Below are 16,175 nucleotides of genomic sequence, written 5' to 3' on the forward strand. Positions count from 1 at the left end.
GGTTTAGCTATGTAATACTAATAAAACCTGCAACTGTTAGCTTTTGGGAGGAAGTGTGCAAAGTCTGCCAGAAGCACAAAAAAGGGGAATTGCTTTTAATGTTTTAAATGAATTGGGTACCGATACTGCTTTCAGCATGGAGACCTGCAATACTCTTGGCAACTGAAGGACCAAAAGGCCCCATACCTTTCCACTTGCACAGCCAAAACGGAAGCAAGTGGCCCATGGGAAAAAGGGACTGACAGAAATACAGAAAGGAAACCTTCCAAAGGGAAAATATGCAGGCACAACTGGTATATGGGAACAGGCTGTTCTCTTTGTCTCCCCTTCCATGTCAGGCTTCATCTGTAGCTCCCGTTCCTGCCGTGGTGCTTTGTGTACTGGTAAGCCCTCCTTAATGAGTTCTGCACACCCACTCCTATTTATCTTGGTGAATGAGGCACAAGTACTGCTGATAGGAATGATCTACCTTTAATTATTTGCACTTTGCCATGTACTTTTGTCACTATGCCTCTGAAAGGAGCAATACAGAGCAGTCCCACTTTCTACCACATACCATCTCTCCTGCAAAAGGAAAGGAGGAAGCTGTGCTTGCTTGCATTTAGAGCTCAGCGTCCAGGGGCATCAAGGAATGGACTGGCCTGAGCAATGCACAGCTATGAAAAAGTCATATGCTTTAGAGCGTGAAAGCTGTTTAAATGAAGTTGCCCTCGTGGCACTGGCACCTGAAAAGTCATTGCACTGTAACAGAGATTTTAATCCAGTTCAGCAGAACTGCTGCAGCTGCATTACTCACTTACAAGTAACTGTCTCTGGAAAAGCCCTGGCAAGAAGCTGCAAGTAGAAAAGTCCTGTTTCCCTCTCTGCTGCCCCCATTTTGAGCAAGGTCAGGCATAAGGAAAACTTCACCTTTCCCCAGGTGCAGCTTGCTATCTCCTTGCATTTGGCAAGTTCAGCTTTGCGAATCTGTATGAAGAGCCAGGACTTGCCATTTGCCTCTGACTCCCAGTTTACTTGTTCCTACAGGGGACTACCAGGAACATGGCTGTACCGTGCCCAGAGTGCTGCAGAGTAACCACTGTCATATATCAGACTGACACAACAGCCTTCCTTTTTGGAGCTGCTGCACAGGCCAGGAAAGCAGGCTTGCATTCAAACAGCATTAATGCTACACTGAGTTTTTCAACAGAGAAAGAAAGGGTCCAACCCTGCTCCCAGTGAAGCTGACAGAAAAACTTCTACTGAGATGAGATGATGCAGCATTGGGTCCCATGGTGCACACATAACATGGCAACAGACACAGCTTGGTAATTGAGGTAACGGAACAAACAAAAGTTAGTTTGCAGGATGCAACAACGAATGAAACAACATTATTTCATCTGCCACAAACCAAAGAATTGAGAGCACAGGAAAGTTAATGTTAAGTAACAGTACAGGGAAGGATGGAGGACGTGTGAGGAGAGAATTAAACAAAACATGCAAAAGAACTAGACTTACCACAGCCTTGAATAAGATCGAAAGGAGAAAAGAGCAAATTTCTGCATTAAAATCTAATTAGCAAACAGAATGATTCACATCAATCTGTTGTTTACACACCTTCTTTTATTTTTATTCTTTTTTTAGAGTAAAAGAAATAGTATGCTTGCCAAAACCAGGTCTTAAAGGAACATGCTGGGTTGCTACACTGGTCTGTAGTGGGAGAAAGCACAAAATAATGCTTTGAGGATGCTGAAGCACAGCAGAGGGAATAAAACTACTCTACAGTACATTGCACAGAATCAGAGGTAGTCTGAAAGCAGAAGTCAGAGTCAGCAAGAAACACAACAAAACATCTACTGCATTCTGCTCTGCTTAAGCTCTATTATGGAAAGGAACCATGTATCAAAGACGTCTTACCTGGTTTTATTTAAATTTTACTCTGAAAAATCCCTGCCCTGCCTCAGTCTCAGTTCTGCTTGATGAAGTCAAGAACTAAAGCTGATGCACAAGTCTCTTCTCCAATACATCGCTAAATCCATAGCAGCAGTTTACACATATGCAACTGAGTGCTCTCGTTTAAGAAAAGTCCTGCTTGGAGTCTGACCCAAGGAGCACTTTCTACCCCATGATTCACTGCCAAGCGTTTCCTTGGTTTTGCTTCCCCAGAATACATCAGGATTAGAAGAACATGCTGAAATCTGGGAATGCATGGAGATGAACACAAGCTGACTTACCTGCCCATAAAATGCAACACGGTAATATCGCCCAAAGAGACGTTTCTCAGAGTTCACTACTTCTGCAACCTTCAGGTATGAGCGGTGGATGTCATAGTACAAATCAGACAGCCTCTACATTAAGAAACAGGGAGGAGGGGGGGAAGTAAGAGCATGCAAATACTTTGGAAAATACTACGGTAGCTCTGTACAAGCATAGCCTGCCTTAACTGGGATCCCAAACCTTTGCAAAGATGGCTGTACATGCTAAAGGAAGAGTTTAACCTTGGTAGCAGTCACTTCAATGTTTCCTTCATCTTCTGAGCAGTTTTATAACAGTGGGTGTCTTTGCATATAGGGTCGCACAGGAAGACAAGCATCCCACAACCGGACAGCAGCGGGGACCTACTAAGAGGTCAGAGATCCCAAGTACCCAATGTGCAGGTGAGAGCAAGGTGCCAACAATTCCAATCAACTCTCAACCCCACGCAAAAATACACTATCCACAACCACCACTAAAAAGCACATTCTCAGGATAGTGATTCAAAATTTCAATTAAGTGTGCTGGTTTTGCCTGGGGTAGAGTTAAATTTTCTTCAAGACCTGCTTCCTAAGCATACAGCTTATTGCTACCTACCTCTTTGCTTTTAGTGTAATTTAAAACCAGAAAATCAGTAAATGAGATTATCATCTGGTTATTCATTACGTATCGAAATCACCAAGTAAATAAATGAAAAACACCCTGGAACTGTGAAGAGATCACACAATTTATCAGCACTTTCTAAACTTAAATACAGTGGAAACATGCTCTTGGTTTAAAAACACAGACAAAAATTCACATCCACTGGATAATACAACAGGTTTGTTTGAAATTTTTTTGTCTATTTACTATTGTATTGATGCTGAAAAGAGGGAAGTAAGATACCAGTGTTTTGGGGTTTTTTTTGTTTACTCACAGCACAAAGCATTAAAAGAAGAAATTACAGACATGAAGAAAAAAAAGACATTCCTTTTAAAGAAAGCACTTTTTTCCCCCCTAAAAATCATCTTTACTGCTCTCTTAAGAGAATAAAAAATATAAATGTATAAAACAACTTACTTTAAAGTCCCTCTGCTTTTCAAAAACAGCAATTATAGGCTTGTTAACCTCAGCAATAAGTTCATATCTCTCAGACTTCCACAGGTATTCAACACACAACTCCAGCTGCTCCACAAGAATATTCTGCAATTCCACAAATATAAATAGATCACTTGACAGCTGGTGGCATTTAATTAATAGCAATGCAGCAAAAGCACACGCCCACTATTCATTTTTAGTCTGTTTTCTATATAAATATATTAAGGTTTATTTCAGTGACACAGTGTTTAATCAGGTATTAGTGACCTAGCTCTTCTTGAGATAAAAAACCTGGAATAACAGTAACAAGAAAATACTTAAAAACTTGACATCTCATTCAGAAGAACGGATTGGCTCCATGGGCTCCCTCCTGTCCTAACTTCCAGCTGTGGTACTTAATGTTCTTGTTAGCAAAACAGCTATCCCTGCTATTTAGTACAACAGCTATGACATTTCACTCAAAAGCTGTGTGCCTTTTGATACTGCCTGAAGTATGCCCTCACTTTAATTTGTTGTAATATGCACAGGCATCCATTAGAAATAACATTTTCTGTTAATGTAGAACAAGTATATACAAGTATATAAATGTTAATGCCGTTGACCTCATTGTAAGGAGTATCTTGCATCCCAGAGTCTTCCTTCATAGCGCCTTCTTCTTTAATGTTGGGGGTAATGCTCAGAAAAGCAGGCCATCCCAAGGAAAATAAGCCTTGAAGTGCAAGTCATAACAATGTCAATTAATGTGTGAATAACCAGATCGTTAAAAAAGCTACTGGATGCAATTAAAACAGATCTGATTTGATTGGATTAATTACTTTTTTCACAGTCCAAGTGATGAGAAGCACAAATGGAACTGACTGAATTTATGAGACTATTACACATTTTCACTATGATATAAATTCACTTGTCCAGGCAAAGGGTAACTATAACATTTTCCTGATGCAATCTTATTCCTCTCTTTGGCATTTTGGCATTTGCACAGTGCTAGCAGCCTTTGCAAAACCACCTGTGCAATGCTCATCTATACTGGAATTGATAGGCAGGCTAAGGTGAGATAATTTATACTTGTGAAACCAGCGCTGTAACTCCCGGCCTGACCCACAGGCACTTAATGCTACATGCTGGGACCTGCACTTGTGCCACCCATCAGGTTTCCTAAAGGAGAGGGGCACAGTTACCCCGGGCTTGCTGCACCCAATGGGGAGATGCCTGCTCTGGAGCACAGTGTGCCTTTACCAGGCTCAAGGACACCCTGGCAGCAGGGTGACCACAGCCCTAAGTGAAAAACTCTCTTGTAGAAAGCTCAGAATAGAGGCAGAAGCTGCCGAATGGGAAAGCTCACAAGGATTAAAACTGAGTTTACATCTAGTACTTGCTAAGCTGGGGCCTTACTAGTGCAATGGTTGCAGAAGGAACAACTCACACAGGCACTGCACATTACAGATCAGGTAGAGTTTGACCCATAAAGGTAAACATATCAGTGGAGGTGATGAACTCCTAACGCAACTTGTGTTCAATTTCAAAGCAGGAAAATGCTACTAAGGCACACATCTAAAAAGCTAACCTTTACACATTGAGACAGGGGATCCATCCTCTTTGTCAAGTTTTGAAAATCATTTAAACTTAGACTGAAAATAACCTGTGAGTTCTTTGCTCCACCTCCTGTGATCTGTTACTCATGCAAAGTATTTTACCACTAGTGAACCATCTCCAAAGTACTGTTCTTCACAGAAAGCTTCCTTCTAAAAGGATGCATTTTTTCATCTCACCCACTGACACTTCCAGGTGTACTGGAGAACTACGGTCTTTTCAAAACTAAGTTTTCTCTTCCCCAGCTATTTGCCCTTGCCCCCAGAAGTTGCTCTTGGTGAAAATTGCTAAAATATCTCATGCTGATAATTACTTTGAAATACACATTTCATAAACTAAACAACCATTGGCATAGATGCATTTAAAAATAAAAGACTGTGCTTTATTTCTCTAATAAGCACCACAGATTAAAAAAAATCCTTATCTGTACTAAGTTACATATGAATAACCAGATATTAATTCCACTCCCCTGCTTTGGATAGTCCAGGAATTGGACATGGATTTGCAACATAAACACCAATTGACCTGAGAGGGATTGCCGACGAAGAGCAGGCTGTGCTCTTGCTGAAAAAGGCCTTATCAGAGACATTCTGAGCAACTCATCAAACCAGACAAAGAGCATCAGGAAAGTAACATATGTTTCTGACAGTACTTGCTTGCTGTTACAGCCATCAACATGCACTATAAATACTTTTGCTTTGGTACATATTTTTCCAGATCAATTGCAGAACAGTAATTTGATTCCCTAATTATGTTATTTGACCCATAAACAGGCACGGTTAGAGCACTCACTTCCTCCATTGTGAGTTGTTAGTAACACATTACTATCAGAGACTTGACCATCTTCCAGGAGCATACGTGAGGTACAAATCTTTTCCATTTTCCAGTAACCTATGATAGTGTAAGATGGTATTAGTATACTGCTACTGGTATGTGTTAATACATGCATATTTAATAACGACAGACTAACAAGTGAAGCATTCTCTTTTAGCACTAGCTCACTAAACGTTTAAATTACACTCAACACAAAACATACACTTTTACCGTTCCAGAGCTAAGACTAGCATTTGTGATACATTTTAAAAATAAAGTATTTGGGAAGAATTCAAGCAGCTTTAAGACTACTTTATACAACAGGCAAGCAGGACAGCCAAAAATTATTTTCAACAACAATGTTTATAAATACATGGTTTTGAATATGTTGGTCTTACCCTTTCTTTTCAGGTACTCTGCAATGAGAGCAGCGATATGAATATAGCACATAGCAGCCTGTAATGAGAGACCAAAATACATGTATATATTAAAGTACACTGTATGACTTACAGCATACATGTGATAAGGAGCACACAATTTCATCACTGTCAAGTCATGCTGCAGAAAAGGCAAGGCAAAATTAATAGAACCATTTAAGAAAATGAAGGGTTAAGTGATGAAATCCTTCTTGAGTGTTAATTTCACTAAGTGTCCAAAGTAAAAGCATAGATTTTCTCAAGAAAGACTACTGAGTAAATAAGATATTCCTGGGTTATGCACTGGAGTTTTGCATCACCCATTTATGTTTTGATTAAAAGGACAACACATTACAAACAAAGCTCTTCTATGCCATAATGGGGGAGAAGAAAATCCTTTATGTAAGTTATGAACTGCTCATAACTTCATCTACACTACAGCTACTGTGTTAACCTGTTAGGGTTAAACAGCAGAGGTGCTAACTTGATACTGATCACAGCTTCCCCGTCAGACATTTTCAAGTCTTCCTCAAGCATGTATCAGGTAGCCATGATGAGACAAACTGGGATAATGAGCACATTGCCTCTCAAGGTGTTTTCCAAAAAAACCTGTCTTCCTCCAGTTTCAAGTATATGAGAGACACTGTATGATTCCCTTAAATCACTACTGTTGTCTGTCTTTCAGAGTTTTTTTTATCAGAACTTTTCAGCCTAAATAGAATCATGGAATGGTTTGGGTTGGAAAGGACCTTAAGATCATCTAGTTCCAACCCCCAAATACAAATACAAATGGATTTCCTACTAATTCATTTACATTACCTCTGATAAATCTCCATTTCTTGCGTGAATCTTGGCCATGCTTTCAAGCCATGTCCTACGTAATTCAGGTGTGCTGGCATATGAATTTGCTAGGCTGTACTGAAGATCCACAAGCATCTCAGGGTCCTTCTCATGCTCCTTCATCTGAGCTGTGGCCATCAAAACCGTTCTGATGCGTTTGGTCAGATCCTTCACCTCTGCTGGGAAATTAACGTTCTTTGGGAAAGATAAGCAGTACATCACTAAAACCATCTGAAGAGCCACATGCAGCAGCCCTGAACAAGCCAAAGTCCTGCTTATGGAAGACCTTCTTTCCCTTCCCTAATTCAGCAGGCTTTGAAGCAGAGTCACGGTTCCACATTACATACATAGAGTACACAAATACTTGACTTTTTTTACTGATGTGTTATGGGACCTACAAGATATCCCAGTCAGTCAGCTGTATCTGTCTGCATGCAACAACTCTGCTGAAGTCAGCAAACTGAAACATTTGTTCCTTGGTTGCTTGCTGGATTCAGGACTGGATTCTTGTGCACATTCAGATGATGAATAGCACCAGGCGCTACAGATAGTTCTGCTTAACTACACTCCCAGCATGTTTCACTGCAGGGAATAAGCTCAACAGTCTGGCTCCCGGCCTTCTCACACTGCGCAAGGTGAGTCCTTGTATTACTCATATTGGTTTTCTCAACGTATTTAACTCAGCCCTGTAGTTTCCCTTTTTCAGACAGGAAATGAAATATATTTCTACTTGCAGACTTCTTTCCCCTCATTCCCTTCGTTTAAAAGTAAAAACATTCAGAAAAATTATATGAAATTAAATGCTCCCTCCCTACAACATCACAGAGATGAGCATGTTACAGAAGCAGTGTGACTGACTGCAGTGCTGGGAAATCAAAGCTGGACTTTGAAAACAAAGTAACAATTGTAACTGCACCTTATTAAGTAAGACATCAAATTACTTATGCCAATTACCTACCAATTTGCTTACACTAACTTTATTATTAGCCTCAGTGGAGATACCCTGTAGTCACCCTCAGGGAAAGAAAAACACATCTAAAATATAAAATTCAAAATGCATGTTGACAAATGTTCAGACAGGAGTTATAAAAATTAAAGACTGGAATCTTTTTCAATACTTTTACTACAGACGATGAATGTAATAGCAATGGTAACTAATCTAAGAGCTAAATGCGTCTGTCAGGGGGTTAGCAAGCTGTTATAAAACCCAACTGTTGTGCATGTTTTTGCTACACATTTACTGAACAGACTTAAAAAAAGACACAGTTCGTAGACTAAAAACTGTCCATCAGCTGCAATTGTTTCATTAGCCACAATGCATGGTATGTTCTCTGATGTCAGGCAAATAAACAAAATAAGCAGTGAATAACAATTGATACAATTTTCAAATAAAAGAATCACTTTTTTGTTTTAAACATTATTGTCAGTTATTAAGCTTCTGAGTCCCAAGCATTTTTATGAATTTCAGGCTGCCTGAGAAAGGCACACTATGAATGCATTCATCACTGATAAAAGCCAGCAAATTATTCCTGTGCTCCTCTGAAATTGCTGACCTTTTGCAAGAGGTAGTGATTGACAAAAAATGTTTCTTACTTTCATCTGCTTGTCTCCATTAGCGAAGTTATTTATAATTGCAAGTGAATGTTGAAAACGAGATCCACCAATCCCTGCATCCGCTATCAGCTGGCTCACTGCTTTGATGAGCTGCACGGGGGGAGCAAACACAGGGTGCAGTTAGCAAAGAAAATGAAAGTTTCTGGATAGTTTTTAATCTCTGTTTTAGTGTCTTGATGTCACAGGCAGAGATGCACTTTTATACCTGTCTTAAGAAGACAACCTATACAAACAAAAGGGCTATGAGTAATCTTTCCAATGTTTGTAATTGCTCATTTTGTAATGTAAGTGCATCGATACTGGACTTTACATTTCTGTAACGGTACCGTCAGGGTCTGTTCCGCACCTTCATCAGTTATGTTCTCACTGCTGTAAGCAGTGCATATGAATAAAGAATAACCATTTATCTGGCTATGTGGCTACATTCACAGTTGCTGTCTCAACCTGGAACAGAGCTGACCAGCCCAAGAACAGCAGAGAATCCAGCCCAATGTCTTCAGGCTTGGCAGGAAAATCAAGCTGCCAAAGATACTTGCCTGAGGACTCCAAAACAATTACTTTGCTATGATGCATAAAAATAATAGTGATATAAACCAATGTAGCAAACCAGTATCAGCTAAATACTGATGATCACACGGTTTACTTACCTGTAAATGGGATCTCACTATTGATTTCTGCTTGTTAAATTCAAAGTTCTTTCTCATGAAAAAATAAAGAAGAGCAGATGCCTCTGTCTGAGTCGAACGTGACCTATGGTTGCAACACTTCAGGATTTCATAGCAGAGTGAACCACAGAGATCTGCTTGTCCTTGGAAGAATGCTGATGGGAACTATTGGAAAAAAGTATGTTTAGCACTACTCTCAGGCCTTGGTACAGTTATTCTGGCTCAATATTTTTTTCTGTTAAGCTGTCAGTAAAAACAACACTCTCTCCCATACTAATTCACACTAGGGTTTATTGAAAAAATTAGCTACCAGCTAAACATAATCCCATGTGCAAATTAAGATTAAGTAAAAACCACGCACAGGTTTTCATACAAACACCATACGCAATGTAACAAACAAACTGGCCTCTAGGAAATCCAGACAGCAGCTGGCACACAGCAAGCATAAAAGCAGAGCAGTCTATCTGCATGGAATGCAAAACAGCTAAGCAGGAAAAGCGTGTGGTGTTCTGCACTACTATAAAAGGTGTTCAGGAGAAAGAAAACACTTAGTAGCAAAGTCAGCAAATTTCCAGTGGTCAAGGGTTTGAACAGCAGGAGACAACAGAGAGTGAAGGATGGCTTTCCAAATATACCTACTATTTATCAGTAGGGTGAATGTAACAGAAGACAGACTGAGGAGAGGTGGAAAACAAACATCTTGGCTACAGATCTCAAGTACTGCCTGAGAGGTTCTGCTGCAGGAACCACACCTGATCCCTGTTCCCACAGAACTCTGAAGAGAGAATTCAATCCTGAGAGATACGGGGTGAATGAAAGGGGTGATCCTGGATATTTATTCATCCTCCTCCTCTTCTGTTCCTGACTGTCTGGTATGTAATTTAAAGCTGTCTGTGGATGGTTTACTTTGTATTTCCCCCATATCCTCAAGCTATGTTACTGAGAGAAGCATGATTTCCTGCTCCTTTCCCCTGAGGTAACAACCAGAAGGAGACCACATGGTTTAAAACTGTTGCATTTGATAGAAACATCTGGGATATCAAGCCAGGCTTGCTTATTCTCATATCCTCATAGCAATGGTTACCAGTGTGCTACATTTTGCTTGGTTTTAAGAGGATCACATCTAAGTCTGTGACTTGGAAGTTGCGCAGCCTTTGTGGTTGGCATAAAGTGTCTAATTGCCCATGATCATTGATATGTGATATGATGCAATCAAATAAACAGTTTGACACGAAAGCATGTTTTTGCCTAAAAACTATTCTATGTTGAAAACAAAGTATTCTAAAACTGGATTAGTTTGGATGAACTTTTGGTGATGTGTATGGAATACTCTCCTGCTAGCTCCCCTCTGGGGACAGCTTAATCATTTGCTGCTAGATTTTGCAAACCAGATATCTGCAATAAAGACCATGGACCTCTAGGGTTTCAAGCTTTCTTCCACGGGTGGTGAAAGCCAGTGATGTAGCCATACAACACAGACCTGGACATTATTTATCTGTTTACTTTACGAGTTCCATTTTGTCAGTAAATTTTTCATTTTCCAAAACAGAAGTGATTTTTCAGATAGTGTGAACTTCTCACTTTTAATCAACAATAAATCAGAAGATCTTTGTCAGAAATGAGCATTAATACAGTGAAGATCAGAACTCCTCCAAAGTACCCAAGTGTCCTCAAGCTGCACTTACTATAACATATTCATAGGTCAGACTAACAGAATAAAACCACAGTTACCTTGCCTACAAACAGCCGCAGGGCAGCAAAGACGTGCTTGAGAGCTGCTGCTGACTGGTTGATTTGCAAAAAGAGCATGTGCGTGTCAAAGACTTTCTTCATCAATACATTCTGGCAATCAGATTGCTGGAGCTGCCTCTGAAAGGTTCACAGACAAGACAGGACATTCTGGTCATTACAGTGAATAAACAGAAGGATATGCTGGACTTTACATCAGAGTGTCCCTAGGGAAATCCTTTTTCAGTGTAAAAGTTCTGCAGACGAGGCATTCCCAGCTTGCTGCAGACTCTTTTCACTTGCAGTTTTTCCCAGGACAGCACTTTCCTATGCCTGTACTCCTACTTGTGGATGTTATAGAGTAGATTTAATGGCTAGGGTGACAGAAAGGAGATACTAAATCCAAAAGGAGCTGCCTGGTGTATTGTAGCTGTGAGACCTTTGGCAAATAATCTGGGCCAGCAGTTGTAGGGCAATTTTAAAGAGTCAGAGGATCACCTACTGACTATATAGATGATAAGCAGTTCACAAATCTTTTGTCTACCATCTCTGAAATCTAGTGGGATAAGCATGGTTCAGATAAGGTGACACATTAGTAAATGCATGACAGTTTCATGAAGAGCAGGGCTGTACATAGCCCTGGATGGGTAGGATGGTCTTCATCCACATCCTTCTACTCAGTTTCAGTAACACAAGTCAATTCCTTCATAAAATACCTTTTCTGCCTATCCTGCTGTAGGAGGTGTTTCAATTTTCTTTGTGCCTGCTCCCCCCGGCCTTCCTTCCACCACATATCCCACATGACACCAGTTCAAGCAGAAAATAAAAGAGCAAAACATACCTGGTGATTCAGAGTGTAAAGACATAACAGGTCAAGGATTGTGAGGGAAACTTCTGTAGCAATGTTTGCCTCTGTGTCTACATACTGAACAATGTCTGTTTCACTGGAGCTGCCTGCAACATATGAAAGTCAAGATGACAAACAACCTTCTGAGTGGAGTCAAAGATGATTAATTCTGCAATCTAATCATTAAGTCTCAGCAGAGTAGAGGTGGGGTCCTAACAGTACATTTAACCACAGGGATATTTGGAAGAAAACTGCTCACAGGAGATGAACGGGGCAGGGATTTGAGTCAACTTTCACCAGCTGCACCAGGGATATGAACATATTCTTTGTTTCTGTTTGTCCTCAAAGGAGGAGAGAAAGCTAATTGGAAAGTGAGACAGATGACTTCAATCTCATAATTTAAAGAAACTTTGGTCATGAAAAGTTCACTTTTATTGCTAGATCTAATAAATGTAACATTTCAGCCAGTGTATTTCTGCTTGTACAGCATAACCATAGATGCAAGAGATGCTGGGAAGGGGGAAATAACGGGTCATTAAGGCTATTTAAATATGTCAGGTTATTGTAATCAGTTTTGTTTCTAAATGAACTTTGACGACATTTAAGTTCAGATTTCTTAGTCTCCTTAAAAAAAAAAAAAAAAAAAAAGGCAGAATCAGCAGCTCTGTTTATGTTTAGGCTCTTCTCTTCAGGCTCTTTCACTGGCACTCATGGCAACAGATTTAATTGTATAGAGCCTGATCCAAACCCCTTAGAACTCCAGAGGGAAGTAAATACTTTTTTGTACTTACTTGCAGTGCTGCTGTCTATCATCTGCAAGAGTTTGGGGTTAGAAAGTGCATTTTTGCCACGGATTATTGGTAATGTTTGAGATCTGTGATGCTTGTGGCCATCGTGACTAGAAGTAGAATGCATCCTGAAATAAAAAGATGCTATTAAAAAACAGAAACAAAGAATAAACTGTCATGCCTATACAGAATTTGCCAATGTCAGTTAGAATTTTCTCTAGTACTTTTCAAAGGCTAAGTTAAACAAACCAATGCAAATCTTTTCAGACAAACAAAGATGAAGGTCAGTGAGGTAGACAAAACAAACAGATGTGCTGTGATTTCTTCAGATCACAGGATACAAACACTCACTGGGCACTGCAGAAAAGCATCAGATTAAATAGCTGACTGATGTTTACAAAACTGCCTTTGGGTGAAGAGAAACAGAGACGAGTTCTTTCAACTCAGAATACAAGAAAAATATATCCTGCTCAAGCAAGAACTAATACAGCTTCTATGAGGGGAATAAAATGATGACAAACTGGCAAGGACAGTTAAAATATGAGTGTGTCTATGTATGTGATCTTTTAACCCTCTGATGCTGGCAAACACACCATTAATTTATAATGAGAAGCTTAGAAATAAAACACCAGTGTTTATCATAATTTTTGAAAGTATGTTGAATTTTTCACCACTACAGAATTCCGTAAGATTTAACATCTCTCAAAATTCAGGTCACTTATTAAAATACAGTTGTATTTAATTTAAAAAAACCCTGTAGCTTCCCAATTTTGCATAACTCAAAAAGATTCTAAGACAGAATTACTTCCTGCACCTAGCTAAACCCTCATTTCTGTTGGCTATTTTTACAATAATAATTTCAGATTAAGTTCCCAGCACAGGTATGGAATTGATGGCCAGACTTTTGCCAGTCATGATAAACTCTTCCAATGGTCACAGTGGAAGAATCTGGATGCATATCCTGGCAAACTAATGAACTAATGGATTTGGAACGTGTGGAAATGTGATCCCAGCGTGTTTTTTTGTGGTGGTGTTTGGTTTTCGTTTGTTTTGGTTTGTTATTTTTTTGCAGGGGGATGGAAAGTCTGGTTTCATATGAACATTTCAGAAAACTGAAATACATAAACGTAAGTGCAAGTTAGAGATGATCACTGGCAACAACTTTCAACTCATGATTAAAAACCGCTCTGTATTAAAACAGGAGAAACAAATAGTCATTTGGACCACAAATGGTGATCTGTGAGAGGGTAAAGTGTGAAGGCCCTGAAGACAGCAGAAACGTGACTGTTTTCTGGATTGCCACCATGTTAGTTCATGTGCAAAGGTGAAACAAAACAACAGTGTCCTTTAGGCTGCTTGCCAGTTCCAACTGGGGTAATGAAATCAGCGCTGCTCCTTGAAAACTGCCCCGTAGAGGAACAAGGAAAGAACTATGGTAGAGAAAGCACCATTTTCCCCCTTTGTTCCATTCCAAGGTACATGCTTATAATGGTGAGCATATTCTAGCTATATGTAAGTGATCCAAGCTCATGAGGGAGGGTGACTTTCTCACCATGCTCTTAAATACAACCACAAGCTGAAGAGAGTCAGAAGTTTGCTTTCTCTCTAGAGTTTACATTATTAATGTGAAAAGGATCCCACTTTCCCCTAAAAGAAACAAAATATTATTAAAGATGTGCTGCACCTGCAGCTTATTACCATGTCGTCCATGAAAATTATTAGATCTTGCTAGGAAGATGGAGGGAAAAAAAAGAAACAGGAAAGAAAGATTCTCTAACTGGCAACATGAATGTAACAGTACAGGACTATGCTACGCTTAGCAGCATGGAAGTAAGAAGATGGGTGTCAAACAAACCTACTCTTAAGTTTGACTTTCTCTGTTGCTAGATACTTCCCACTCCACAGCCCCACATTACTGGGGAGGAACTGTAAGTGTATCCATAGATATTTACCCCTAAAGCAGTAAGATTCCATGAAAGCATAACATTGCAGGAATATGAACTTCAAGTTGGGGAAAACTGGATTATCTTTCAGATAGGAATTTGAGCTGAAACCAACAGCTACTGTTTCTGCCATACTTAACAACATTGACAGTAATTAAGGATTTTTCTGAACATAACACTTTAAACAACAGCTTGCAAGTCAAGTTGAAGGGATTTAATTCTTTTATGGGTTTTAGGGCTTCAGGGGCTTTGAAATATACATATTGTGTCAACATCTTTTCAGTCAACACTGTGACAGTATACAAGGGCTGGAGGATGACAACATAGTTTGTGGTTTTATAGGAGTTAATAATACATGTCATTACCATTGTGAGAGCAGACCTGATGCCTGGCCAGAGGAGTTCGAACCTTTAAGGGTTCCATTATTCTGGGTGGCCTGAACAAACTTGAAAGCAGCAGCAATTTTCCTGTTAAGAGAAAATAACTGTTAATCTGTTACGGAACGTGACATTCATTTTGCTATGCCTCTGAAGAATAAATACAGGCCTGACAAAACCCGCAGTGGAGCATGAACTGGTTCATCCGGTGACCTTTCGTTTTTCCACAGTATGACATACAGACAAGTTCACAGCATAACATTACATTAAGAATGAAACATCAACTGAGACAAAGTGTGCATTTCACATTTCACAGCTGGAACACGACCTCACACTTTTTCAGAGAGTGGGTAGAGACAGATGATTTTTTTTGGTAATTACTGTGGAACATTTATCTAGGCCCATTAAAACTGTTCTTTCCATTATATGGATGGAAAATACAACGTCCAAGTTCTTTTCTTTGGCATATGCACAGAAATATGGTTGAGAATGGCCCAGTATTTTGGGTTATAAATGCAGTAGTGGTTATTGCACCATCCCATGCAATTAATTTTTTTACACAGGTATGTACTCAGGTGTCCAGAACATCATGATAACATTGCTTGCAAAAAAAACAAAAATAAAGCATACATTGGTTTCAGTGTGTTAGACTGATGCTTTCAGGAGAAAACTGACAGATACGCTGTTAACCTCATTTAAGCCTAATGTAATGCAGTAACATTTAAATACTGTAACATACTGTCTATAACCAGAGAATTACCTTACAATATTGCGCTTTCCTAGATATCTGAAATTTTGCAGACAAACCCTGAAAGATAAAACAACACATTTTATGTCTATTAATGGCTTCCTGATTATGAAAATATGCTGAATTTTAGTGCCTTGAAGAGACCTGTGGCATATGCACCTCTTAGTAAGCAAACAGAACGGAACGCAGGAATTCCCAGCCTAGGGATGCACAAGATGTAGCACAACTTCCCACATCTTTGTTCTCTTGCTTCATGGTTGAAGATTCCTGCTTGGTGAGGAGGCAAAAGCAAAGACTTGGCTGCAAAAGTATTGCTTCTTCACCAGCTGGAGTTAAATAACTTGCATTTAACTTACAAAATGGTGAGGAAATTCTGAAAACAGCTACCTGCATGGATTCTGCAGACATGCATAGACTGGATTGAGCAAATCACCCTGGAGATGCGAAAAGCAGGCAATCCTACATTACACAGCTTTCCTTACAGTTTGCAAGTTTTG

General features: G+C 39.6%; 1 protein-coding gene across 2 annotated transcripts in view; it reads right to left on the minus strand.

The window, feature by feature from the left end:
- DOCK10 (dedicator of cytokinesis 10) overlaps window positions 1–16,175 on the minus strand; it is a 131,691-nt gene that overhangs the window by 12,240 nt on the left and 103,276 nt on the right. For both annotated transcript variants that reach the window (XM_010014658.1, XM_010014659.1), the window contains exons 38-50: window positions 15,691–15,738; window positions 14,919–15,020; window positions 12,610–12,738; window positions 11,817–11,925; window positions 10,979–11,116; window positions 9,230–9,412; window positions 8,562–8,672; window positions 6,948–7,163; window positions 6,111–6,168; window positions 5,692–5,790; window positions 3,912–4,018; window positions 3,292–3,414; window positions 2,214–2,327 (exon numbers count right to left, since the gene is read on the minus strand). In XM_010014658.1, coding sequence (XP_010012960.1) covers window positions 2,214–2,327; window positions 3,292–3,414; window positions 3,912–4,018; window positions 5,692–5,790; window positions 6,111–6,168; window positions 6,948–7,163; window positions 8,562–8,672; window positions 9,230–9,412; window positions 10,979–11,116; window positions 11,817–11,925; window positions 12,610–12,738; window positions 14,919–15,020; window positions 15,691–15,738 — 1,537 coding nt within the window. The remainder of the gene's footprint in view (window positions 1–2,213; window positions 2,328–3,291; window positions 3,415–3,911; window positions 4,019–5,691; window positions 5,791–6,110; window positions 6,169–6,947; window positions 7,164–8,561; window positions 8,673–9,229; window positions 9,413–10,978; window positions 11,117–11,816; window positions 11,926–12,609; window positions 12,739–14,918; window positions 15,021–15,690; window positions 15,739–16,175) is intronic.

This window comes from Nestor notabilis, unplaced genomic scaffold (assembly GCF_000696875.1).
Source record: "Nestor notabilis isolate BGI_N333 unplaced genomic scaffold, ASM69687v1 scaffold7635, whole genome shotgun sequence".
Lineage (NCBI taxonomy): Eukaryota > Metazoa > Chordata > Aves > Psittaciformes > Psittacidae > Nestor > Nestor notabilis.